This window comes from Sinohyriopsis cumingii, chromosome 7 (assembly GCF_028554795.1).
Source record: "Sinohyriopsis cumingii isolate HCF-2022 chromosome 7, ASM2855479v2, whole genome shotgun sequence".
Classification (NCBI taxonomy): Eukaryota; Metazoa; Mollusca; class Bivalvia; order Unionida; family Unionidae; genus Sinohyriopsis; species Sinohyriopsis cumingii.
Genome location: NC_142967.1, coordinates 76,045,225 through 76,071,214, shown reverse-complemented (window position 1 = coordinate 76,071,214; position 25,990 = coordinate 76,045,225). Strand labels below are relative to the sequence as shown.

The 25,990-nt window shown below is 35.0% G+C and overlaps 3 protein-coding genes across 9 annotated transcripts in view; 1 reads left to right on the top strand and 2 right to left on the bottom strand.

The window, feature by feature from the left end:
* Nucleotides 1–18,582, bottom strand: part of LOC149795547 (prominin-1-like) — a 93,045-nt gene extending 74,463 nt beyond the window's left edge. For 4 of the 5 annotated variants that reach the window (XR_016422342.1, XM_089965358.1, XM_089965357.1 and 1 more), the window contains exon 1: nt 17,371–18,581. Coding sequence is in view for 4 of the 5 variants with exons in the window: in XM_089965358.1 (XP_089821484.1) it covers nt 17,371–17,614 (244 nt within the window). In the remaining variant the exon portion in view is untranslated. Of the gene's footprint in view, nt 1–17,370 lie in introns of all 5 variants that reach the window. The other variant, XM_089965359.1, reaches the window with a different exon arrangement.
* Nucleotides 1–25,990, bottom strand: part of LOC149795543 (uncharacterized) — a 231,708-nt gene that overhangs the window by 93,663 nt on the left and 112,055 nt on the right. The gene's annotated exons all lie outside the window — the stretch shown is intronic.
* The window catches only part of LOC149795545 (acidic mammalian chitinase-like), a 59,462-nt gene continuing 49,729 nt past the window's right edge, over nt 16,258–25,990 (top strand). For 2 of the 3 annotated variants that reach the window (XM_089965364.1, XM_089965362.1), the window contains exon 1: nt 16,258–16,389. The gene's annotated coding sequence lies outside the window, so the exon portion shown is untranslated. The remainder of the gene's footprint in view (nt 16,390–25,990) is intronic. The other variant, XM_089965363.1, reaches the window with a different exon arrangement.

Genomic DNA, 25,990 nt, shown 5'->3' with positions numbered 1-25,990 from the left:
TTTCTCTCATTGACCAGGAAAGGCACATGTTACACCTGAGACGAGAGACCCTAATAGAAGTCTACCGGGCATTTAATGTATATATTCCCGTCATGAACGCAACAAAGCACGTGTACTCAGCTTATATTGGAAATTGCCCAGGCGACCTCATCCATCTCTCGCAGCACCGATTGTAAAAACAATTGTGGTTGTGGACGGGATGCAAAGGGTATTAGACAAAATCGATAATTTATAAATGAAAACTAGAGCTTCACCGTGGTTTGAATCAAAGATTGACGTGTCTATGTTGGTGGATCATAGCATCTGAGATTTTCACTGACGTCGTTATGATAATACTGGGGTAAATTGTTCTAATCGACGATGCTGTGCACTTCGTCTCCTCAGTGGAAAGGAAATCGAAGTTTATTTGATCCAAAAATATACCCGATACCTCAGCTAATGCGGATGTACAAGCCGTCCTCGTCGACACCAGTGTCAATTATAACCTTGAATTTGTTAGCGTCGAGGACAACTTAGTGAACCTTTATTATCAGTTTCGTGTAAAGATATTAGAAAAGCTATATTTGGAGCAAACACACAGTTGTGTGTAAACGAAAGCTCAACGACAATTATGCAATTTGGCATGGTAATCGTGTTGATTAAATTGCGGACGTTTATGATAACTCTATTCGATGGCTACACAAATATCTTTGTTGTTGTTTATGAGTTAAGGAGCCACGAAACCGCAGCCATTCTTCATGTCCAACACAGACTTGTATGAAAGCGCTGCTCAGCGGTTATCATGCCAATTAACTACACAACAAGAAATCACCGCACCAATATACATATCTGTGGCATTTCATACTAGAGATCGGGTGAATGGTGGATAAGTGACGATTACGATGATATTGGACAATTTACGAGTATCTAAAATTCCTCTATAGTGAAACGGTAACCATGAACCCTCTTTGCTCGAAAATAATCGTGTTGCACGTATATATCACTGCATGAAAATGTCGACAGTGGTCTGCTGATTTCTTAAACTGATTTCGCTCATCTGCACCTGATTTATTAATTTTCTCTTGAGCATCTAGTTGGGTTCAAACAGTCGGTGGTCGCCTTTTACAGAGGCATTGCCATGACTCTCTTTGATAAGATGATGTTGTTGGAAGGTTCCGGTGGCTGAATGAGGGTCGTTGACGTACCTATAAAATAAAAAAAAACATAATTAAAAGCAATATCAGATCATCAAGTTATGGATGGTCACACCTGGAGAAAATAAAGAGCGCAAAAAGAAATGAGCCTTCACTGGAGAATTCCCAGTGTTATATACCCAAACGCTACTTCATCAGCTCAAGGCTGCCAAACAAAAAGAAAACTTTGTTAATATTAAAGTTCTCGAAGTCTGCGGTAGCTCAATTGCGAAGCTAACGGCGGAATATTTCCAGTGATTGTTGTGATTGAAGCGCCTTGCAAAGAAAGGAAAAGGTTTTCCACTACCCATTTGACCTCCAAAGCATAAGTCGGGCAAACGTCTTCTACTATGTTATTGTCATTGATAAACACACAAGAGGCCTTTCTCGTTCGTCCGTTGGCAAATTTTGATTTAGTCTCAGTGAAAAAAATCAAACAAGCACATCTGAGGCGTCTTTTTACGGGACGAACTTGCTTCAATGATCCCTCGTGCATTAAAAACCGGTGTCGTCAAGATGGATTGGTCAACGGGACTTGGAGCTCACTGGGACCCGTGCACGCTGACAACCTGAACACTTTTGTATTTTGACTCGTGCTTGCTTCCTCCGTAAGGTGACATTGCTGCTGATAAGTGGTAACTTGGCTACAAGACCACAGGATCGTCTGTCGCTGTTTCATTCAACTTTGCTGTTGAAATCACGAACCACATCTCAAATATGGGAACAGTTTGCACACAACACATTCATCGACCCGACACATGCTTATCGAGTTCATGCTGTCAAAGATAAAGTCATATAAACTCTACGCATACCGTATGGATAATGTATGTTAACGAACGTGGCTTCGATGAGAATCTGATCAGATTTGTCATCAAAAGCAGATTTGGTTGAGTTGAGTAATCGGTCCGTTGATAGCGTCAGCCAAAACGATTTTTTTTTTTTTTTTAAGATGAAGCTGGAAAATTTAAAGCGTTCATCGTGGATTTCAGCGACCTTGGTTCAAAGCCGCGAGTAGCTATCACAAAACTCTGAGAAATCACATAAAAAACACGGAAATATGGCTGAGTCGGTTGCATTATTCAAAGTCTACGTTGATGCTGATAATATTGAGATGAAACAATATGTGGATGTAAAGGCTGATCAGATAATGTCAGCCTTACACTCGGGTAGGAATAACCAGCGAAGAATAAAATAAATTACATTATATCAAATGGCTGAATTGTTTTCATGGATAGCGAGTTACGTTTTAGTAGACTTAAACTGAACATTTTGAAGGTAATTAAGTCCGGATAATACTTGTTTATCTCAAGTGGAATTATAACTTGGTGGGGTTCATTGAGAAAACGATAATGTTACATAACGAACTGTTTCATAGTTCATTAGTATTGCTAGTCGTCATATATAATGTTTTAATTCGGTTCACATATGCATCATCAGGGTCGTTCGACGTCGGAGATGAAATTCAGTTTGCAGTCCACAAATTCTATCCGGAAGGGAATTTAACCGTCTTTGGTGTTTGTGTTTAAGATTTACCATTACACATACGTGATGGATGCTGATGGCATAAATAATAATTGTGTTCCAACTGTCGAAGAATATCTTTGTCGGAGTGTTATTATCTGACTCTTATATATGCTCAAATATAATGTATGCTATGGCAAGATAGAAAAAGATATCTGAGGCCGAATTGAGATCTCAACACCAAATCGACGCCAGTATGGCGATATAAAAATAGCTACGTGTTTAAAATGGCCAAAATAGCACTGAATGTTGTTTTTACAGACTGTATTTATTGTCAAAGTACGTGAAATTTATATTTCGCTGTCAGTAGAAGCAACTGCCAATATTAATGTGGTTAAGGAATATATTTGTATTACTTATGAGGTGGTACGTGAAGCATATCGACAGACCTTTAGAAAATATAGAAAAACAAAAGACGACATCTCTGTCGAATTTGCATGGGTAACGCGTGAGACATTGATAAGTAGTGCGCTTCGAAACGATTCATAGCAATTATGACCAACTTAAACAATTCATGTTAGTCGTAGAATTTAAGAAATGTGTCTATTGTGACGTCAATACCTATCTTGATGAACACCATGTAAACACTTCATAAGATGTTACTCGTACAGCGACAATTATTCCTTGACTCACAATGTTTTGTTTGTCAAGACTATTTCCTCTCAGAAGCTGAAGGTGTTCATTTATTGCGAGGGAATGGCTTAGATGGAGATAAGGTAGTAGTTAATCTATTTGTAAATGAAAAACCTTGTTTGAATAAAATCTTGATCATAATGGAAGAAATTCCTGATTTATACAGCGATACATGTATAAGCCAAACGAATAGTTTCCTTATCGACTTCATGCTAAAGAGCACCTTTTGTCGTTGCTTAAGTAACTGTAAAGCTACGACAAAAAGTGCTCTTTAGCATGAAGTCGATAAGGAAACTATTCGTTTGGCTTATACATGTATCGGTGAGGCTTTTGATGAATTCGCTTTTATTCATGTCACTAATCTAACAAAAGGTATTGATTATTGGCATCCTCTTTAAACCACTCATTCCTTTCTTTCTAACCAGGATGACAAAGAACAATGACATTTTGTCGAAAAGGATAAAGATTCTGAGATATCATGTTTGTTGGAGAGGGCTAGTAGCCAAGCTGGTTCCGCAGAGGTACCAGCTTGCTATATTATTCAAAATTGCGAAAATGGAGACCACTTGAGGCACCCGCTAGTGACGAGTTGTCAGTGAGCTATAACATTGTTGTAATTAAAGAAGGTCAGAACTACATAGGTAAGAGCTTTTCAGCAAGGTGATAAAGTTCTGTTTCTCTTGCCAGTACTTTACAATCCTCTTCAGGTTAAAATGTATTGCCCTTATAAAGTTAAAAAGGAAGCTAGTGGCTTGCATTATGTCATCTACACTCCTATGAGGTGGAGAAAGAAACAACTGTCATATAAATTTATTTAAGGAGAATGTTGATAGAGGTAGCATTGAAAATCATTCAGTTAATTTAGTTTTTCCTGTCCTACCTAGTGATGGTATAAATGATCACGTACAAAAGGATTACAGTGACTTTATTTCAAGTAGTCATCAGATTTCTGACATATTCAAGAATCTGAATAAGAAACATTCACATCCACAATCACAGGAAACAAATGAGTAAAATGTGAATATGACCACTTTTCCCAAATGTTCCAATCTGAAAAACAAAACCTACCATGATGTTGAAATGGTAGATTCTAAGCCTGTAAAATTCCCTTACAGGATGACTCCACTTGAGAAGGAGAGAATGAAAAAGGAGGTTGAATATTTGTTAGAGATCGATTTTCTGGAACCAAGCAAAACTAACTGGAGTTCGCTTTGTATGATTGTGATCCAACGAGATATTTCTTTCCCTATGTGCACTGACTACGGCAAAGTGAAGAATGTCACAAAACATTCTCATTTCCAACACCAAGAGCCAATGACTCTACTGACAGAAATGGAAATGTTAAATATGTCATCAAGTTTGACCTGCTAAAATGATTCTGACAGATTCGACTTACAGCAGGAACAAAATAAATTTATGACTTCGCAACTCTAGATGGACTCTATCAATACACAGTGATGCCATTCGGTATGAAAATTTATCCCACTATTTTCCAGCGCGTAATGAACATGATACCATTTGGTATAGATGCCTTGTGACACGTTCATCAATGACGTCATTATTTATAGACAGACCTGGAAAGATCACCTGGAAACTATCCGTAAATTATAGCCTCTACTGAGCGAGGCAAATTTGACAATTAATTTAAGTACCTGTGGGTCTTACCGAGCTTGTGACACATTTTAGGACATATTGTGTGACGTAGTGTTACGATTCTATGGTCACAAACGTAAGCAATAGAAAAGAAGAAAAAACAAGCTTTGTAAACCTCAACAAATAATTTAATTATTAAAGTGGCAAAAGAAGAATGTGAGAGGAACTCATAATAACATGAAGAGAATCCAAATGTATCCTTACAAAAGTATCAACAACTTTTGTTTTTCTTTTAATTTTGCTGATGATGAAAGTAAAGGGGTTCTGATCACTGAATACAATAATTGGAGAAGGAGCAGAATTAATATACTCTTCAAAATGCTGTAAAGCCAAACTTAGAGCTAAACACTCTTTCTGGATAGTAGAATAATTTTTCTGGTGCTTATTTAACTATTTCGAGAAATAGCACACAGGATGATCTACAATATTTTTATCTTCCTGAATTAATACACCGCCAACCCGTACATTACTTGCATCAAAAATACTTTAAATGGTTGATTGGAATCTGGAGCTGAAATAACTGGTGCATTCTTAAGTATGGTCTTTAATTTATCAAATGCCTTCTGTCATCAGTCAGACCATTCAAACTTGGTCTTCTTACTTAAACTTTGGTAAGGGTTCAGCAATTATGGAAATATTTGAGCATATTTTATGATAATTTCCAGCCATACCCCAAAATCGCAGCAGTTGCATTTTACACAGGGAATTTCAGAGATAGCTTTCACCTTAGATTCTACAAGCTTAACTTATCCATAACCCACAATATGTCCTAAACATTTGAGACAAGCTCAGCACCATTCACGTTTACTTATGTTAACTGTCACGTTTGCCTCACTCACGTGAACGAAGAATTCCCAGATGGTTTCATGTGATCCTTCCAAGAATCTCTGTAAATAATGATGTCGTCAATGAATGCATCCCAGCTATCTATACCAGATATTACCAGGTTCATTAAGAACTGGAATGCAGATGGAGAATTCTTCATACCAAATGGTAATATTGTGTATTGATAGAGATCTTTTCTAGTTGCAAAAGCCAAAATTTATTTTTCTCTATCCATAAATGGAATCTGCCAGAATAATTTAAATAGGTCAAAATTGATAACATATTTTCCATTTCCAATCCTGTCAATAGTCATCAATATTCGGGATAGGAAATTAATCTGTTTTGGTGACGATGTTCACATTTCTGTAGTCTGTGCATAAACAGAAAGAATTATCTGGTTTCGGCACAAGAATAAACGGTGAACTCTAATTACGTTTTCTTGGTTCAATAGAGTTATTATTCGACAAATATTCAACTTCCTTCTCCAAACTTTCCTGAGAGGATTCATCCTGTTAGGGGGTTGTTTTGAAGGTGTGGAATCTACAATGTCGACATCGTGGTAGATTTTGTTTGCTCGAGTTTGAACATCTGGGAACAAGTGTTCATAATATTATATTAGCTGCTTTAATACGTTGTTCTCCTCTGGTTGTTTAGGTGAAAGTTTATTATCCAGATGTTTTTAATATTTCAGAATTTCGAAGACCGGTTAAACCAAAATCATTAATTTCCAGTTGTACGTTATCATTAAAATCTTCATTGTCTGGGATAGGAACGACTAAATTTATTGCTTAATTTCCAAAGCTATCTCGATGAACATACTCCTTGAACATATATGACAGCTGACGGAGTTACTTCTATTTCCGCCTCCCAGGAGTGTTGATAACATTTTAACTACTTTCTTTTTAACTTTATAAGGACCCTAATATTTAACTTAAAGAGATTTTTGAAACATGGGCAAGAGAAACAGAACTTTATATCCAGGTTGAAAAATTCTTGTCTTTGTAGTTTTAACCTGACTCAAATTCAGATTTGAGTGAGAAGACAGAAGATTATTTGTTGGCATTTCATAATCAAAGACATAATCTAGGAGATTAAGGTTGAAATCCTCCGTTTTTCTTTTAACAACTCCAATGGTCCATGGACAAAACGTCCAAGAGACAGTTCAAAAGAACTAAAACTGGGCAGATAAAACAAGATCTAGAATAGTTAGAAACATCGCTCCTAATATAAAAAGATGGCATAAGACCTTGTGGTAAGTCTTAATGACTTTCGAATGACCAGCCAAACGAGTGTCATGGGCTATACTTAGAATTTCCTGTCTATATGACTTAGGTACCATTACGGTGTCAACATCGATAAGAGCCCTCTGAAACAAACAGAAGCCCTCGGGATCTGTTTACTATTCGACGACAAGAGATTGCTCTTTGTCAACCTGATTAGACAGAAGTTAGTCAGGGATTTAGTTTTCAATAGGTTCAACCATTTGATCCAAACAAGGCTTGTCAGCTACAAGTGGATTAACCACAACCTTGTCTCCTGTTAAGTCATCGCCTAGCAATAAATGAACACCCTCAATGGGTAACGAATTGACAGCGTCAACAATCACTGGCCCTGAAACTAAGCCTGATGTCAAATTAACATTATGAGGGCTTTTGGAGAAAAAAAATCGCACTCTACTCCCTGAACAAGAACAATTTCAGAAGAAGAAGATTTCTGAAATAAAGGCAAAGTACCTGCCAATAAAGGACACTGAGAGGCTCCTGTGTCCCTTAAAATTTTAATTGATATAGGATTGGCCGAATCACCCTTCAACATGAATGATTCATAATTCTCCTTAATATAATAAGATTTAGATTGGGATTTATTTGACCCCAGAAATTAATTGTTTCCAATATATGAAATGATTTTGACCTATGAGAAACAATTGCATTTAAAACTGCACTGTTGTTATTCTGTTGCTTCTTTGTTAACTTAAAGCAATCATAAATAACTTACCCCATTTTCTTTAAATAAGTGCACGTAGGAAGATATAAGGATTTCTGATCATTCTTACCAAACGTTTGATACCGACTAGTTCTACCATATTCCAATTTATAAGTATTCGATTGCGACTGATTTGGTCTCTTACCAACAATTTGCTGAGAGGAAGACTTATTGACAAATGAGGCTTTCTGAGCCAAGGAATACTCGTCAGCTACACAAGCAACGTTTTCTAAAGTATATATCGTATGTCCATCAAGGTATATTTGACGTCACTGTGGACGCAGTTCTTGAAATCTTCGACTAATATGAATTGTCTAAATTTGTCATAGTTTTTGTCAATCATTTTATATTTACACCACCGATCAAATAATTGTTATTTTTCCCTAGCTAACTCGAAATGGATTTGGCTATTTTCTTTTTACCAATTCCGAAACCTCTGTCGGTGTTACTCAGGTACCAACTCATAAGCTTTCAGAAAACAGTTTTTGACTAGGTCATAATCAGTACTTGCTTCTACTGATATTGAAGTATATACATCACTAGCTTTGATAATGAGTAGATCTTTAATAACAAAGTTCCGTGCTCTCATTGCCTTTGTGAGTTCTATGTTATTTTATCAAAAAGAGAGAACGATACTGGTATACATCCTTTACTTTAAATTGTAACATCAAAAGCTAAACTTTCATGAGTGGAGGGCGTTTTACTTGCTATTTCTTTTTCTTTTACTTTTACTTGAATTTCCATATCTCTCTCTCTCTCTCTCTCTCTCTCTCTCTCTCTCTCTCCTTTCTGATATTGAAATTTTATTTCCGTGTCTCTTTCTTGTTTTCGTATTTGCCGCTCTCCCATTTGAATTGACAATTTCATTTGCATCTCTCTTTCTTCTGTATCTATCTGCATCAGTCGTTCTCGTTCTTTTTCTTGCATTTGCATCTTTCTTTTATTTGCATTTGAATCTCTTTCTTTTTCTTTCAACTTCATCTCTCTTTCGTTTTCTTCCATTTTCATTTTCAATTCTATTTATTTTTCTTCTGGTTGAATATGTAATTGTTTCTCTTGTTCCAACTTCTGTAACTGAAACTTAAGTTTTCTTAACTTCATTTCATTCTTGTATTTTAATTGCATTTCCATTATTTGCAAATTAGAGCCAGATTCCGACTTAACAATCAAGCTCAAGGCATTTTTATAAAAATATTCTATTGTACCAAATATTGAACCAAGATGTCTTTCATTTCTTGCTTTAATAAATATGGCTTTGCCTCTGAAAGGTCATATTGTGTGGCAAGCTGAAGCAATTCGCCCTTTTTCAAAGACACAAGCCGTTCCGGGCTAGGATTTAAAACCAAGTTCTCCAATTTAGTTGACAGTGTGAAAGCTTGTTGGTTTCACTGTGTAAAATAAAAAAGATTAAGGGACTAAGAAAATTCTGAAATAAATTGAATTGAAATTTCAAAACAAATATAGATATGAAAAAAACACATGGTCAAGCAAAGACTGTTGAAGTTAAGGTATAAGTAATCTCTGAATTCTCAGTGCCTGTCAGTAAAAAGCAATTGATGAGATTTTGGGGTATGGCTGGATCTTATCGGAACTTTCACTTAATTGTGTCCATAGTTGCTGAGTAAGAAGACCAAGTTTTATTAGTATGACAAATATAATGAAGCGTCCGATACGTTAAAGACCGTGCTTCAAAGTGCACCATTTCTTTCAGCCTTTCAGCTCCAGATTTCGAGCAGTCATTTAAAATGTATCTTGATGCAAGTGACGTATAGGTTGGTGGAGTATTTGGTCAGGAACATACAAATGACGTGAATCATTCTGTACGTTATTTCTCAGAAAAGTAAAATAATTACCAGAGAAAATAGTCCACTATCGAGAAGGAATACATGGCTTTCTTTTGGCTTTACAACACATTGAAGTGAATATTAAATCAGCTCCTTCCCCGCTTCTTGTATTCAGTGTTCACAACCCTATACTTTCATCAACAGAATGAAAAATAAAGATCGGAGATTGTTAAGATCGAGTTTGATGTTGCATGAACACAACTTCCACATTCGTCGCATTAAAGAAAAAGAAAATGCAATAGCAGATGCACTTTCACGTGTATAGGATTACTGTATGGCTTTATTTTTTGTATATATTGTTGTTCATTCATTATACACATTCTTGTGTAATTTCTTTGTTTTTATCATTTCTGCATTTGATTGATATGGAAAATAAAAGCTTTAATGCACACATCCTTCTTTTCCTTATGAGTAATATGTATTACAATTATCTTTGTAATATTTGTTCATGTCTGTAAATTGTAATGATTATCTTTAGATGAAATTTCATATATGAATAGGTTCTGCTTTAATATATTAAATAACGTAAATTGCACAGGATCTAAAAATAGATGCTTACGTACGTGTTGACAGTTAACAATATTATTATAACTAGTAAATGTTTTTACTTGTTAAGATATTTTCCCATTGAACAGGTCGGTCAGGTGGTATCTTAGAAGAATTAAGTTAAATCCCATTGGATAGTTTAAATCATGTGAGTTCTTTTACGCTATTGTAAATTTGCGATTGGTCAAGCTGGGGTAGATGTAATATGCATGATTTAGCCTTTTTGCCTGCATATAAGTTGCTCGGACCAGGCAGTTTTTGTTATTCGTATGTCTTGTGTTCTTGTTGTAACGTCACGATTACAGACGTACTTTTTGTTGTATTTAGATATTACTTGAGAGGAAAAGCATTTGTTTGAATTGTTCAGTCAAAATAGAAGGTGTTCGTGAGATTTCAATATTATTTTGGAACTATTACAAATTTCAAAGTATTTCTGGATACTTCCATTTGACATATTAGAACGATTGGCGGACCAGTATATTCTTGTATCTGAAATTTACGGGGAACATTTCATTATTTTGGACTTTAACAGAACATTTTCAGGATTATTTTGGATTCAGTTCATAATACTGTAAGTTCCTCTTACATTTTCATTGTATTACATTGATAATCAAATTGTTTGTTAAGTGTTACGAATCATGTTCATTATTTGTAAGTTCAGTAAAAACCAAACGTATCTTAGGTACTAACACAGTCTTAACATATTTAAAATAAATCCGCACTGGTTCTTTTGAATGTCGTGAAACTGAATGAAAATGGTGTGATGTTAGTGCAAGTTACCTTTCGGGAACCAGTCAGAATCATACATGTTTTCTGCGTAGTTTCACGCAAATCTTTAGGAAAAGTAAAATTCAAGAAACATCTTATTTTCTCTTTAGGCCTTAGTGTCGTTTTCTTCTGATTACAAGTAATCTTTCTGACTATTCAAAAGCTCTTCAGGAATAATAAGAAATAATAAGATATAGCATATTAATGATTTATTTTCTTATCAACCACAATGGTATGTAATAACAAGTGATTGGCTAATTGAGTATGGTGTTACATAACAGCATGCAATAACAAATGATTGGCTAATTTAGTATGGTGATACATTATGATATGCAATAACAAATGATTGGCTCAGCTAGTTTGCTGTTACACTATTGTATGGAATAGCAACGTATTGGATCAATTAGCTGTAGAATACATAAAGAAAATGAGAAACAAATACTCAAATTGTGCTTGGCCACCTGTAGGCGTTTTCCAAGTTTAAAAGGTTTCCCAAGACCCGATAAAATCGATTTTAATTACAAACGTGGCTGACATTATGTTATCAGTTGTCACATTATCAATGACTAGATCCTTACAAAGTTAGTAACAACTAGGTCCTTTAAAACAATAACACTGTTGTCAAGTAACGTTTGAATTGATCAATATCTGGGATGATTATTAAGCAGAACAGAAATTGAATATTTCCCTGTTTAGAAAACATTAAGAAGGAATATATAATAGTCATCCAAATGTGATATAATCCTTTTAAAACACAAGCTCCAGCAATCTGAAGCTGACATAAAGCGATTATCATGTTAAAAGCAGATTTTACTTAAATGTCGAATCTACACTGGACTAAATTAATTTAGATCAATATAAGGAATTAGTCTGCTAGTATATGTGTTAAAAGTCAGCCATTATTATTTTACCTATACATCAATCCTGACAACGTGTATTTCATTTTAGTACTCGGATTGTCTGTACAAAAATCGGTTGAACAATACAAAACAAATCGCATCTAAAGTTAGTCATGACTTTTCCACATGTACGCAAAGTGTTATAACTAACACTCATGTATCTTATGATCATTCAGGAGATCTGTAACAAAGCCTTAAAGTGAGGGGAACGAAGGTAATGGCAATGAAGTTTTCATGAATTGTGATCTACTGTAACCGGGTTTGTTGTTTCTGACAAAATAAAGTAATACTGAAATAGACAAGCTCTGCGTATTAGATAAATAACAATTTTCATATTCTTCATGTGGAATTTGAGGCTTAGGTAGAGTAGTAACATTTATGTTGTTACTGAATTTAGTAATGTGAATTTGGAATCCTGGGTTTCTGAAGTTTATAACATGAATTATATTTCAGCCGGTATGGCATCCTGGTTTGTTGTAGTTTATAATATGAATTATATACGGAATCTTGGGTGGGTATAGTTTATAATATGAATTTATATGTCAGCAAGTAGGGAATCGTGGATTCGTATAGTTTATAACATTCATTACATATGAGGCGGTTTTGAATCTCGTGTTTTCTAGTTTATACAATGAATTTATGGAATCACGGGCTTGTATAATTTAAAATATGAATTATATATGAGTCAGTATGGAATCGAGGGTATGTATAGTTTATAATATTAATACATACGAGTTAATATGGAATCCTTGGTATAAATAGTTTATCATATGAATTATTTGTGAGTCAATATGTAATCCCGGGTCTGTATAGTTTATAATAAGACTTATATATGAGTCAATATGTAATCCTGGTTTTGTATAGTTTATAATATGAGTTGTATGTGAGTAAATATGGAATCTTGGGTATGAATAGCTTATAAGCAAGTAGTCGTACATTACTACATAATAGTTATCATCAATATAGCCTCCACATATTCCATCCATGTCCACCAAGATAAAAACTGATGACCATATTTATTTTAATATAACCGACTGCCTAACAACAACAAAAAATAAATATTGAGAAATTCTTATATTTCTTATTGCTTGGACTTTCACAATTGATATCACGATATTAGAATACTTGTATGCTTACTTCATGTTTACAAGTACAGCATTCAGTCAATAAAATTAAGTTTTATTCACCTCCTGGATAAAAGAAATGGTACGATGACGAAGCTGGTTTTGCAGCGTAATTCAGTGTTCAGCTTGTTTGGTTCGGCAGGGTTGTTTTTGCTGTTTTTGTTTCTGGCTTTTTTTTGGGGGGGGGGTCGCTTGGCTTCTTTTGGGGGCTTTCTTTGGTATGGTTTTTTTGGTCTTGTTTTGATGTTGTTTGCAGTGTTTTGGTCAATTGGTTTCCAAATATTTATTTACTTTAAAGACTCGAGCACATTTTGAAAAGGACCTTTTCATGATTGGTTTTGTTTTGTGGGTTTAAAGCGATTTTCAGCACATGATACACCACACTTTGAGGCTAGAATATTTGGTGGAGGATGACCATGTTGCCATTGGGTGATAAGGGTAGAATATTTGGTGGAGGATGACCATATCACCATTGCGTGATAAGGGTAGAATATTTGGTGGAGGATGACCATGTTACCGTTGCGTGATAAGGGTAGAATAGTTGGTGGAGGAAGACCATATCACCATTGCGTGATAAGGGTAGAATATTTGGTGGAGGATGAACATGTTACGATTGCGTAAGAAGTGTAGAATATTTGGTGGAGGATGACCATATCGCCATTGAGTAACATGTGTAGAATATTTGGTGGAGGATGACCATATCACCATTGCGTGATAAGGGTAGAATATTTGGTGGAGGATGACCATGTCACCATTGCGTGATAAGGGTAGAATATTTGGTGGAGGATGAACATGTTACGATTGCGTGATAAGGGTAGAATATTTTGTGGAGGAAGACCATATCACCATTGCGTGATAAGGGTAGAATATTTGGTGGAGGATGATCATATCACCATTGTGTGATCAGGTAGAATATTTGGTGGAGGAAGACCATATCACCATTGCGTGATAAGGGTAGAATATTTGGTGGAGGATGATCATATCACCATTGTGTGATCAGGTAGAATATTTGGTGGAGGATGACCATATCACCATTGCGTGATAAGAGTAGAATATTTGGTGGAGGATGAATATCTTACGATTGCGTAATAAGTGTGGAATATTTGGTGGAGGATGATCATATCACCATTGTGTGATAAGGGTAGACTATTTGGTGGAGGATGACCATGTTGCCATTGCGTGATAAGGGTAGAATATTTGATTGAGGATGACCATGTTACCATTGCGTAATAAGGGTAGAATAAATATGCAAACAATTATAAAGGTAGAGCACAACTCACTTGTCTGGGTGAGTTATTGGCGCCTAATTTGAATCAGCCGGAAAAATGACAACATAGTGCCGAATGTACTGCTATATATGTGTACTATCTTAAAATTGGCTATCATCTAAAACATTTTTGTAACCTAAAATTGCAGTGAAAATAGTCGAAAGGATTCATTGTCTTATTAGTTTGTTTTAAATCACTCCTCCTCTGATACAATAATAACTATCACTAATATTACTAATACTTCCGCTTCTGTAACTACTAAATTTGCTATTCCAATGCCTAAGCCCACCACTTGGTGTATGAAATTAAAATCAATAGGTTGATGTAAAAGGTAGTGTGGAAAGAATGGTTTGATCAGTGTGTCATACTAGCTAAATCTGTTTCATACAGGCGAAGATTGGGTCTGTTTAAATCACGTGCTGGAAGTGATCATACATCCTATAAACACTTTCTTATGGGAAATTCAAAGAATACTTCTCATTTCCGTACCGAGCAAGTCACGTTACTAAGCGCGTTCCTTGTGATTCATTCATGCAATTAATCGAACTTGCCTGTAAAATTTTTGATGCGGGTTTTTCAGGGCGACATGTTTAAACAATCTCAACGACATAAATCAAAACAAAACATTACACACATCACATTATGTGTACCACGTAACCGAGAAATTTACCGTATAATGTTGATAGAGTTTGGAAGTTTGTATCATTGATAAACACTGCAGATAAATTCCAAGTAAAGTGCACGCGTAATTTCTATTTCAGATTTTTAATCCAGCCAAAATTCCTTTTCACTCTCATTCCATAGAAAGCAGAAAGGATTGTGATGAAAATGTGTACCATATTAAATTCATTTAGAAAACGGGGATCGTTAAAACTTGCTATCGTTATTTTCATACGTCACTAATGATTAATGTGCGGAAATTAATCATTGATCTAGAATCAACTGCCGGCGGTCGCAAGAATGTATATATATGCGTATTATTGCGCCATGGGCGGATCACAATTTGATACACCAATTGTATTGGTATTTCAAATTGCTTTATACTAACATTTTTAATATATATATATATATATATATATATATATATATATATATATATATATATATATATATATATATATATATATATATATATGTGTGTGTGTGTGTGTGTGTGTGTGTGTGTGTGTGTGTGTATAATTTTGCCTCAGAACCTCAGAACCAATTGTCTGGTCTATAAAGAAAGTTGCTTTGTATTATTATGGCCTGGTCTCAATTTATCAAGAGTCTCACCTTCCTTATCAAGCTGAGGTCATGCTTCTCTTTGATTAAGATATTTCTAACAATATTAGGATCTAATTAATACGTAAATACCGTGATTAAAATATTTAATTCACCTATAATCATTTTACCTGTCATTTCAGTCAGTTTTAATTAGGCGTACGAGTTATAACCCATGAATACACGATGTAGTGTGCATATTATCTTCATGAGGACAATATGGTGGAGGGATATCTTTCAATGCTTAATTGGTTATCTCATTAGTTAAATATATTATTATTATTATTATTATTATTATTATAAATTTATGATGCAGATTAAGCAACTATTAGTAAATGAATCACGTCTGAGAAAAGAATCAGAATATGCTCATAATTAAAGAAATATGCTTTCCAGATTATTTTTTATTCATATTCAGCATATTCATTCTGTATATTCTATCATCTTGACTAAAGTTTAATGCACACTAAGACATCGATAATTGATAAATAACGATATCAGTAAATCAATATACTAATAGCATGAGTTCTGTTGAAAAAGCCACGCACAAAACACTCTACATTTCTTGTAGAATATTAAAATGACCAGATTTGTCTACAGATTAGAGCAACCATGAATAATCGACTTAGTCATAAGTTGACCGCGTGCTGACGCTGATGTAAAATCCGGGAAGGTGGAGTGGTGATAATTATAACACCATATATGGTCAAGTAAAATGCACGGTTAACCGAATCCTTAACGAAGGAAAGTATATAATTGTCGCTTAAAATATGTATTATAAAGGAAATTTGTTTATTTTAGAGTTGCTGGTCAATCCGAACGGTCAGGACCGAGCAAAAGTATTCAAGATATTAACGACTTTTTCAAAGAATCCAGCAAACAAAAATATAATCGTAAGTACATGTCTAGATTCGTAAAAAAATGCATGTTAGAAAGCCTTGCGAATATACATAATTAATAATTTCTAATTTGATTAAACATCTACTTTCATCATTGAATGTATAAAGCATTTTAGACCTTTTGTATGTTATGATATTTCAATATGTCGAGTTGTCATATTTGTACCAGAAGGGTCGGTCACATGGGTTATTTGATACATAAAAATTTCAAAATTAAAAGAACATACACATACTGTGAAATAATATAGCATTTATCTTTTCTTGCACTTTCATCCAAATGTATATTGCTCGGTGTGTGTGGAATTCGGAGCAATGATCAGATTTTAATAGTTTAGTTGTTGTTGTAGTAGGGTTTAACGCCATTTTTCAGCACACGATAGGCTATACATGGCGACCAGTATTAATGGTGGAGGAAGAACCCGGGAAAACCTCGGAAAGAATCACCGACCCACGAGAAGCTACTGGCAAGCTTTCTCACATACCCACATTGGCTGAATCTGAGACTCTAACCCACGAAGACAGGTGAGATGGCAGTGATCCGTAACGGCGAGCGCCTCTAGACCACTCGGCCACTCGGGGCCGCTTAATAGTTTGGACAAAAGGACATGTTTTGCATATGCATAAAACTGACTTCTGAACAAAATGAAATACTTTATTGTTTATTATCAAACTTCTGTTATTGTTTATTATCGCTGGCTTCTAATTGATCCTAAGTTTTTTGGGGGGTGGGGGTGGCGTTGTTGCTGAGATTTTGTTTTTAAAATAATTAGTGACAAGGAGTTAGAGAAATTTAAAACGACAATATCTTAGAAAATGAACATTATAAAGTACAACCATATACTTTTATCTTACCTTTTAAAACAAGGGTTTGAGTGCGTTAAATCTGCCCATTAAATATCCTTGCTGGGTCATTATAGTTCTCGCAAGGGGAACAGTGACATGCTTTTAAAATTCTGCATTAGAAACAGTACTTACAGTTGATGAAATCAGTTGGCAATTCTCCTGGAAGGGACGTACGAATAAAACTCCTGGCGAAGTCAAAAAGAGGCTCCATACCACCGTTTTTATACCCTGTACCCGAGGCTTTGTAGTTTCCCTCATCGGGGAGGGGTTTCAGTTCGGCGGAGTACTTTTTGCTCACCACAGTGGTGAGGCAAACCGACGCAAACTCCAAAGTTATTAACACAATCAAAATAATTCTGGCCATTATATTATACATTGTGAATAATATTCTAATGCGGGAACATCGAACCAGGATCCGTATCGCATCCGAGTCCAAATATGGGTCACGAATTAGAAAGAGAACAAGCGCGGGACTGACATCCTGTTGTTAAACCAAGTAATTCAACCTTTATCTACCGCACAGCCTTCCACTCTTATCAGGTTTCCTACTTCTCTGGTCCAATTAGGTTCGAGTCCTTCGATACCCGCTCAAAGGAACACTTAAAGATGTAAGTTTTAAACAGTATATTGACAATTGCTAAATCGTTTCTTATCTTGACGAATGGAGAAAGTGTCAGCATGTTATGAACGACAATGTTTAAACAGTGTCCTTAATTGATGGCATACATGTACATCTCTATGTAGTGATACTGACCCAAACCGGTCCGCACACTAACACTGCACCGCCCGAGGTTTCTCGTGAATCAGATACATGTAAATTTAAGATATGTGGCTCGTAAAGAATTATGTGATGGCGGTTTTCTTGCAGTTTCAAGCTTGGCGCTTCGCAATGGAGAACACGGAATGTGGATAGATAATTAAATATGTGTAACAAGAGTCTACTGGTTCGACAAAACTGCAATGGTCAACATATTCACACTACACTCCATGACAAAATTCTTACTCATCTGATGAACTATCTTGCTTTGCCAACGGCTTTCCTCATCTGTCATCTTCACATTTAATGATCATACTTTTATGTGTGCGATGGGGGGGGGGCGAATAAGTACATATGTACATAGTTTAATTGATATATGATATTTAAATTTTAAATACTCTTCTAAATGCCAACATATTAATATTTTCTCAAATTAAAATCCATATATAATGCTTTTTTTCAAGTATTGTCAATGAGTTGTGCAGATAACTCGAAGCACCTACACTGGAGTCCAACTACAATGGCTCCTTCTGAAGAATCCTTGAAAAATGTACGTTCTACAGAAAAAATAAAAGAAACGAAAATGTCATTAGTAGATATATAGAGTCTATGTTGGGGTTTGGGCCGAGGCAAGGAAATCCCAGTCAAGGGTTTATATTATTTGTCTCCCCACGAGGCTTGCCCGAGTGGGGAGACATATAATATAAACCCTTGACTGGGATTTCCTTATCTCGGTCCAAACCCCAACGTAGATTATTTTTTTCACCCAATATTTTCCTTTAAAGTAAAAAGAATTCTGCACTAGTGTTCACGTCCAATGTTTACATGCGGCGCAATAATATAAATATGTTAATGAGGGCTGTGGTGTGACCGTTGCGTTTGAAGTACACAGTTTGTACGCGTGAGCAAAGAAAAATAAAAACATAAAACCTCGCATAATAATGTGGTATTATCACATTAAATATATGGATGTTATATGAAATTGACAGTAAATATAATTAATATTTATTACAAGAAACTGTTTTATTTTCATCAGTTCCAATTTTGAAAAGCTATATTGTAAATAATAAAACGATATTGACTACTCAGCTCTACTGTAGTTATACTTAGTACAAGCTGTAACGAAAAGTAACATCTTTCTTTAGAGATCTGTATCACTATCGTATATAACTATTCTTTTCTTTGGAGGAGGTAAAACTGTGTGTGACATGCTTGTGTTGTCCTTAATAGTGATTGTAAAATTAACCCCATGTATAAATAGACCCTCCAAAAACGGATTCTAGCGGACAACCATGTGCTAAAATTTCAAGTTCACGGATTTTTTGAACATTTATTTTTCTGTCCTGGAAATATGGCAAGTGGTACAGTGAAATTTGCCTATGGATTAAGGTATTGGCTGATAAATGATTCCTTCTGGCTGGTAAGTGCATTATTTGTCTTTAAATATTGTAGTTATATTTTTTATTCAACCGGGGCACAATGGAGATGCTTAACAAAATTAGAAAAAGCATGTTTTATATAACACTTTTTCTGGCTGTTACTAAGTTTTCCGTAGTTGTTAAGAGAGTTGGGAGGATATGAAGTGTATAGGTCTATAGTCTATATGCATGGAGGAGTGTTTTCTATTATATTTTCATTTCACACAGCATTGAGAATTTTATCCTATCTGTAGCACAGTCATTTTCAGGTCAGCGTCATTAAATGTAGCTAAAAGTATGTACTTTGTTTCACACGAAGTATTTAAAACTAGTTAGGTAGCTCTCGCTACATTTAATGACGCTGATTTAAAATTGCACTGAGCTTGGACTGCATATAGGATAAAACTGACCATGCTGTGTGGAACGAACAAGCATAATACCAAAAAGCTCGACATCATATGTGTTTGTTTTTGTCTCTCTCGGATTGTTTTTGTATGGTGTGTTGTCAAACATGGATTTAACTTACGGTACTATGTTTTTGTTATATATTTGTTACTGTTGTTGTTGTTGTTTGATTTTAGTACAACTACGTCAGGCACAGCAGAAGACAACAAAGGTTTCTTTTTTAAAAGTAGTTCTGAGCGCTTGGACACCTTGACTGAGACGCAGAGGCGTAGCTATGATATTTTGCGCCCGGGGACGAACTATAAAATTGGCGTCCCAGCCCCCTCCCCGTTTAATCACATTTTTGAATATTACCCTTGTTTACTTATTATAATGTAACGTTGTAAGCCTCATTTTGGCGCCCCTGTACCTTGGCGCCCGGGGACATATGTACCCACCTGCCCCCCCCCCCCCGCTACGCCTCTGCTGAGACGACTGGTCTGAGAAGACTAGACTGAGACAAGAAAAGTAAGGTTAGCAAAACAAGTAGATGTCTCTGTCGCATGGGTGAGAAAAAGAAATACAGGACTAGATATTAACATTATATGTTTTTATCAAAGCCGAAAATACAGATACCTGACATTTGTACATTTTATGTTGATAATAAAATTTTACATTACTATATTTGTAAAACAGTATCTATAAAAAGCGATGGAAAGGAGAGTGCAATGATTTTGTATTCACGATTAGAAAGCTCGCATGTAACATTTTTTGTTACAGACATGCACGCTTATAAGGATAATATTTACTCATATCAACCACCCAAACCCAACCCATCTGCCACCCAAACCCTACCCATGAAATAAATAAACCCCGCCCTCATCCAACCTCCCAAATCCCATCCCATCAGCCACCCAAGCCCCTCCGAACCAACCAGATGCCAACTATGTAACTGAACTACATAACAATTGAGGTACAGGAGAAATAAAAGGGCAAATAAATCAGACGCTGAGAACATTTTATAATGTAACAACAACTGATTTTGTTCATCCTATATTTTACTTTCGTTAGACCATTCCAGTATAGTGGTCTGGATTTTTATAACGGAAAAAATTTTCGAGGCTGGTGGGGTTCTGTTTTGCCCCCCCCCCCCCCTCCGCCCCCCCCCCCTTCTACCGCCCACACCCCTTATGACGTAAATAGTACTTTACTGGTCGTAAAATTGTAGTAAATAATCCTTTCCATTTTATTTTAAAAAAGTCATTACGAATAACGATCCCGTGAACGGTAAGCTGCACAGTAGCCAAGTTTTTTTAACGTTCCAGGTTGTGACCTTTGTTTGATCATAATAATCCCTCTGACATTTCTGGCTGCTTTATTTTTGGACTATTGATAAAAGAATGCCGATTTATTTAATTGGTATTTAAAAACATACAAATATGCACAAGTGGTGGTGGTGGGAAGATGCGGATTTAATGTGGCAGTCAGCTTTTTGTAATGAACAATATATGTTTTGGTTTATGATTTTATATCTACTTCATGTATAAACATGTTTTAATATATTATATTTTTCATGAGAGTTTAAAATAAGGTAGTTCAGTTTGCTCAAACTTTCTGCGTTTCTACACTGAGAAGCGTACTCTTTTTCCTAGAATTGAGGTGAAGCCGATCCTCGTCAGTCTGCTCCTGTTGTTTCACCGTTGAAATATAAGATTTATTTGTAATCTTGTATGCATTCATCAAATAGCCGAATCACATTGTTTGACACTGATACAGTCCTGACATCTGTTACTTAGTTAAGGTTAAGGACTCTCGTTTATCAAACATCCTAGATAATGCGTTTTAAGTTTAAACAAACGACTACATTTTGTATGCGTAGTCTTCCCAGGTTGTTTTCTATACTACTCCATCTGAAGTGGCGATACAATTTGATAAAAGAAAGTGATACACATTGTACTATTCATCGATTCAATTTTGATACAAGAATGGATACATATGGCAATATTCAACGATTAAAACGCATAATTTGGGCTAGAATTGTTATTATTATTATTGTTATTATTATTATGAAGGATTCGTGACAGTTGTCTATAGACAATAGACAACAGACGCATTTTGTTTACAAACAGTTAACATGTACATAATAAGGAACATTACCTCAGTGATGTAGTTGTTGTTGGGTTTAACGCCATTTTTCAGCACACGATAGGCTACGCATGGTAGCCAGTATTAAAGGTGGAGGAAGAACCCGGGAAAACCCCGATAAGAGCAACCGACCACGTGAAGCTACTGGCAAGCTTTCTCACATACCCACATTGGCCGAATCCGAGACTCGAACCCACGCAGAAAGAGGTGAGATGGCAGTGATTAAGTAGCGGCGAGCGCTTTAGACCACTCGGCCACTCGGGGCCCCTTACCTCAATGAATATATATATATATATATATATATATATATATATATATATATATATATATATATATATATATATATATATATATATATATATATATATATATATATATATATATATATATATTACACGTTGTATAATTTGATATACTAATATACTACGAGATGTAAATATTTTTTATTAAAAGGAAGAGAGAGAGAGAGAGATGTGGAGGGGGAGATTTACCATAAAGGCATTTATTCATTGCGCATTTCTATGTTGCTTTATTGCTCGATTAGTCTGTTGCCTTTCCAACCCACACAGTGATAGAGACATATTAGTATTACATAATTCGCTTTTAGACCCATATCAATAGGTTTTATCAAACATGAAGAAATAATTAAAAATAAACTAATCATTAAATATATTACAGTATGTGCATTTCTCTTTACAAATAAATTTACATTACAATCTTGACATGTAATTGCAACTTTGTATCATTGGTATTGTGAACACTATTAAAATCTATCGGAACGTTAGCAGGTAGCCATTTCGAAGTCCCATGTTCTTATTGGTTACTTGGTGCAAATTCAGTTTTCTTTTTTCTCTCACTCCACATAATTCTCTGTATTGCTTTCCCTTATACATACATACATACATACATACATACATACATACATACATACAGACAGACAGACAGACAGACAGACAGACAGACACATATATATATATACATACATACATACATACATACATACATACATATCACAATAGACAAGGTCTGAAGAACGACGAAGAATATAAAGGAACAAATTCTAGTATATAATAAGGAGTCACATCGTTTGAAAGTAACTAAAATCTACAGGCCACGCTACTGATTAAAAACCCAAAACACATGAAACATAACTTCGAAAACCTAATATAATCTAACATTGTCGAACTACAACTAAATTTTAGCAACATAGGAAATATTCCAGGCCAATTACGGCTATAAACAATTCAATAACACTAATACTGAAACACTATCCATGCAGCAGTTTATGACAGCAGTAGCAACGTTTTTACTTCTATTTATATCTGCATAAATTGCTCATGGCTTTTAAAAGTTTAATAGTCGGTGTTTGCTGGGAACTTGTTGGGAGAGAATTCCTACGTTTTTCTGGTGCCTACCTAGAAGACAGTATCGATACCCGGCTGTACTGATATTACATAGATAAACGAGGCGAATGTTTGAAATGTACTAGATCAATTAAAATGAGAAGGTAAAGGATTAAAACGAAAACCCGTGGCTTGTAATATTCTCTTTTTACGATAAAAACTTGTAAATATATATATGAATATGAATATATGGTAGATAATATTAAGTTTTAAAGAAAAAAAAAAGTATTTTTAAAAAGTCAAAGTGAAGACTCTCTTGGTCAAAAATTAGCATTTGGCCAAGGTATATAAAGCATGAGGATAAACATCAAAAAAGCGTAGTAGAAAAACTAGGACGATAAAAAGAAGTTCAAATAAAAATGTATTTATTAACGGTGCCAAACACTGTCTAGAAAATTGAGAAAATATGGAGAAGAAGAAGGAAATGGGCAAAAATAAATAAATGGCAATATTACAAGTGAACAGTGCATTCTTAGAGAGCGTATCGTTTCGGGTGTAATGGAGAATCGTTAGGAAAAATATGTTAAGTTACTGTTTGGAGCTGTTTATTACCTGTGGAAATGCATGCATGATAGTCATATGCGCGTTTAAGCAAATCTTTTGGAATTTTCATTAGAGTATGAACGGCATCGAAAATATGAATGTGTACATCACACGGAAGCGTTTGATCACCACACAAGAAGGTATTTAAAGCTAAATTACCACATGGAATGAGGGGCTGAAACAGTTAGATGCGGTGTTCTTGGTAATAAAACAAATGTAGGGTTTGATAGGGTTGGGGTGGGGTGCTCCCAATATATTATTTAAATTGCTATGGAAGTCCCACCCAGGCTCGATGTTGTAAGAAGTGAAATTAGTCGATAGAGAGAGGTAAAGCTCCGAGCCCCCAGTCAGCAATGCCGACAGTTAAATCATTGAGAACACAAAGGTGAAATTCAAAGGAATAACAATTTAATACAATTCAATCTTCAAATGATAATAATTTCCCAATCACTCTTCTTTCTCTCGACCAGGTGATAGCCTATTGCATCCTGTGATTAATAGTGTGAGATCGCTTTTCCGCCTGTCCTTGCTTTCTACTCATCTGTATCTCTCCTATCCCGCCAATTTCTTCTCTCCTTCCGACTTCCCTCCTAACTCCTCTTTGACTGCTCCTTCTCCAATTTTTCCTCCTCGACTCCTTTTCCTCCTCCTTGATTCTTCTCTCCGACTAGACTTTTATTCACAATCGACATCTCCACTAGTCTCTTTTCCGTCTCTCTCCTAGAGACTCGGGACTAAACCACACCGGGGGTCTGTCCCCTAAAAGCTTCCTGTGAAAACACAAGGACGTTAGCATATTTCCTTAGCCGTCTCGTCTCACACTAAACCAACAATCAATCATCGGATAAAGGCTATTACATTTTTCGGTCACGCAGTCGTGCACATCAAAATACCCATACGCTCTTGTATGGTAAACAACATCGTAATAAAAGCACGGTATCAACTATTTATCATACAGACATCAATAAATTGTGTCACATCCGTATATATATTCTTAATCTCATTATAATGAACAATAGCACCGCAATCAGACGCATCTCTGTACATTGCACTCCCACAAGTGTACACAAATACTCAGATATCCATATTAACTAATTTTACATACTGCAACCATTTTCCAAAGTTACAATTCAATTCAACAGTTGCAAAATCTAGAATATCACATGAATAAATGCACTAGTTTATTACGAATTAATCAAATAGCGAATTACAGTATTAATTCTAACTACGAGCTAGCAATCTATATAATTCTTTACATAATCATTGCTCATGTCTAAAATACACATGTAAATTGAACACTACAAAGGCAATTCTACGTACTGACGATTCTAGTAATGAAGTATACGTACTGCATATATGAATGATATATAAATATTAAAATAACTTGACATCTAATAACTATATGAATTTCTTAGTTTAAAATATTTACAAAGCAGTCAACTAGTAAATTTTAATATTAACATATAGCTAAATACATTTTATTGATTTGTTTATTTTCCTATTTATAATTTGAAACATTTTCCGAAAAGATATTATAAGACATATTACGAAAGGCGATTAATGCAATTTTCCCAATTAAAGGTTTTCCAAGAAGGGAACATTGATATATCTATTGTAATAAACTTTAACACAGCAAATAAAGGTGTAAGTATGACTGCACTATTTCAAAATGTACATGAAGATTTGCAAAGTATTGTTGCAAGCTTTTAGTTGCGTCTCCGATTAAATTGTATAAATTGATATTTTTCATATTATAATTGTAAAGGAATTTTAGCCTGAACAATTAAACATACCGTCGATTATTATTCTTATTAGAAGTAGAAATAATCTTAGATTATAAATTAATAGTTGCATATATTAATTGTATGCATATGATAAGCGAATGGAATCTTAGAAGGCAAGTTAATAAATTGCAGATTGCAAATTGCATATAATAAAATTGTAAAACCAAAATGATAAATTACTTTTTAAAAATATATTTGTAAACTTTTTTAAAAAATAACTAGAGGTTTTTAAATTGTTTATTTATTTCCATAGGCATGTGTCCTAATCCCATCTTTTTAAATAATTCTTTTGTACCAAAGTGTGATCAGCTTTTTAAT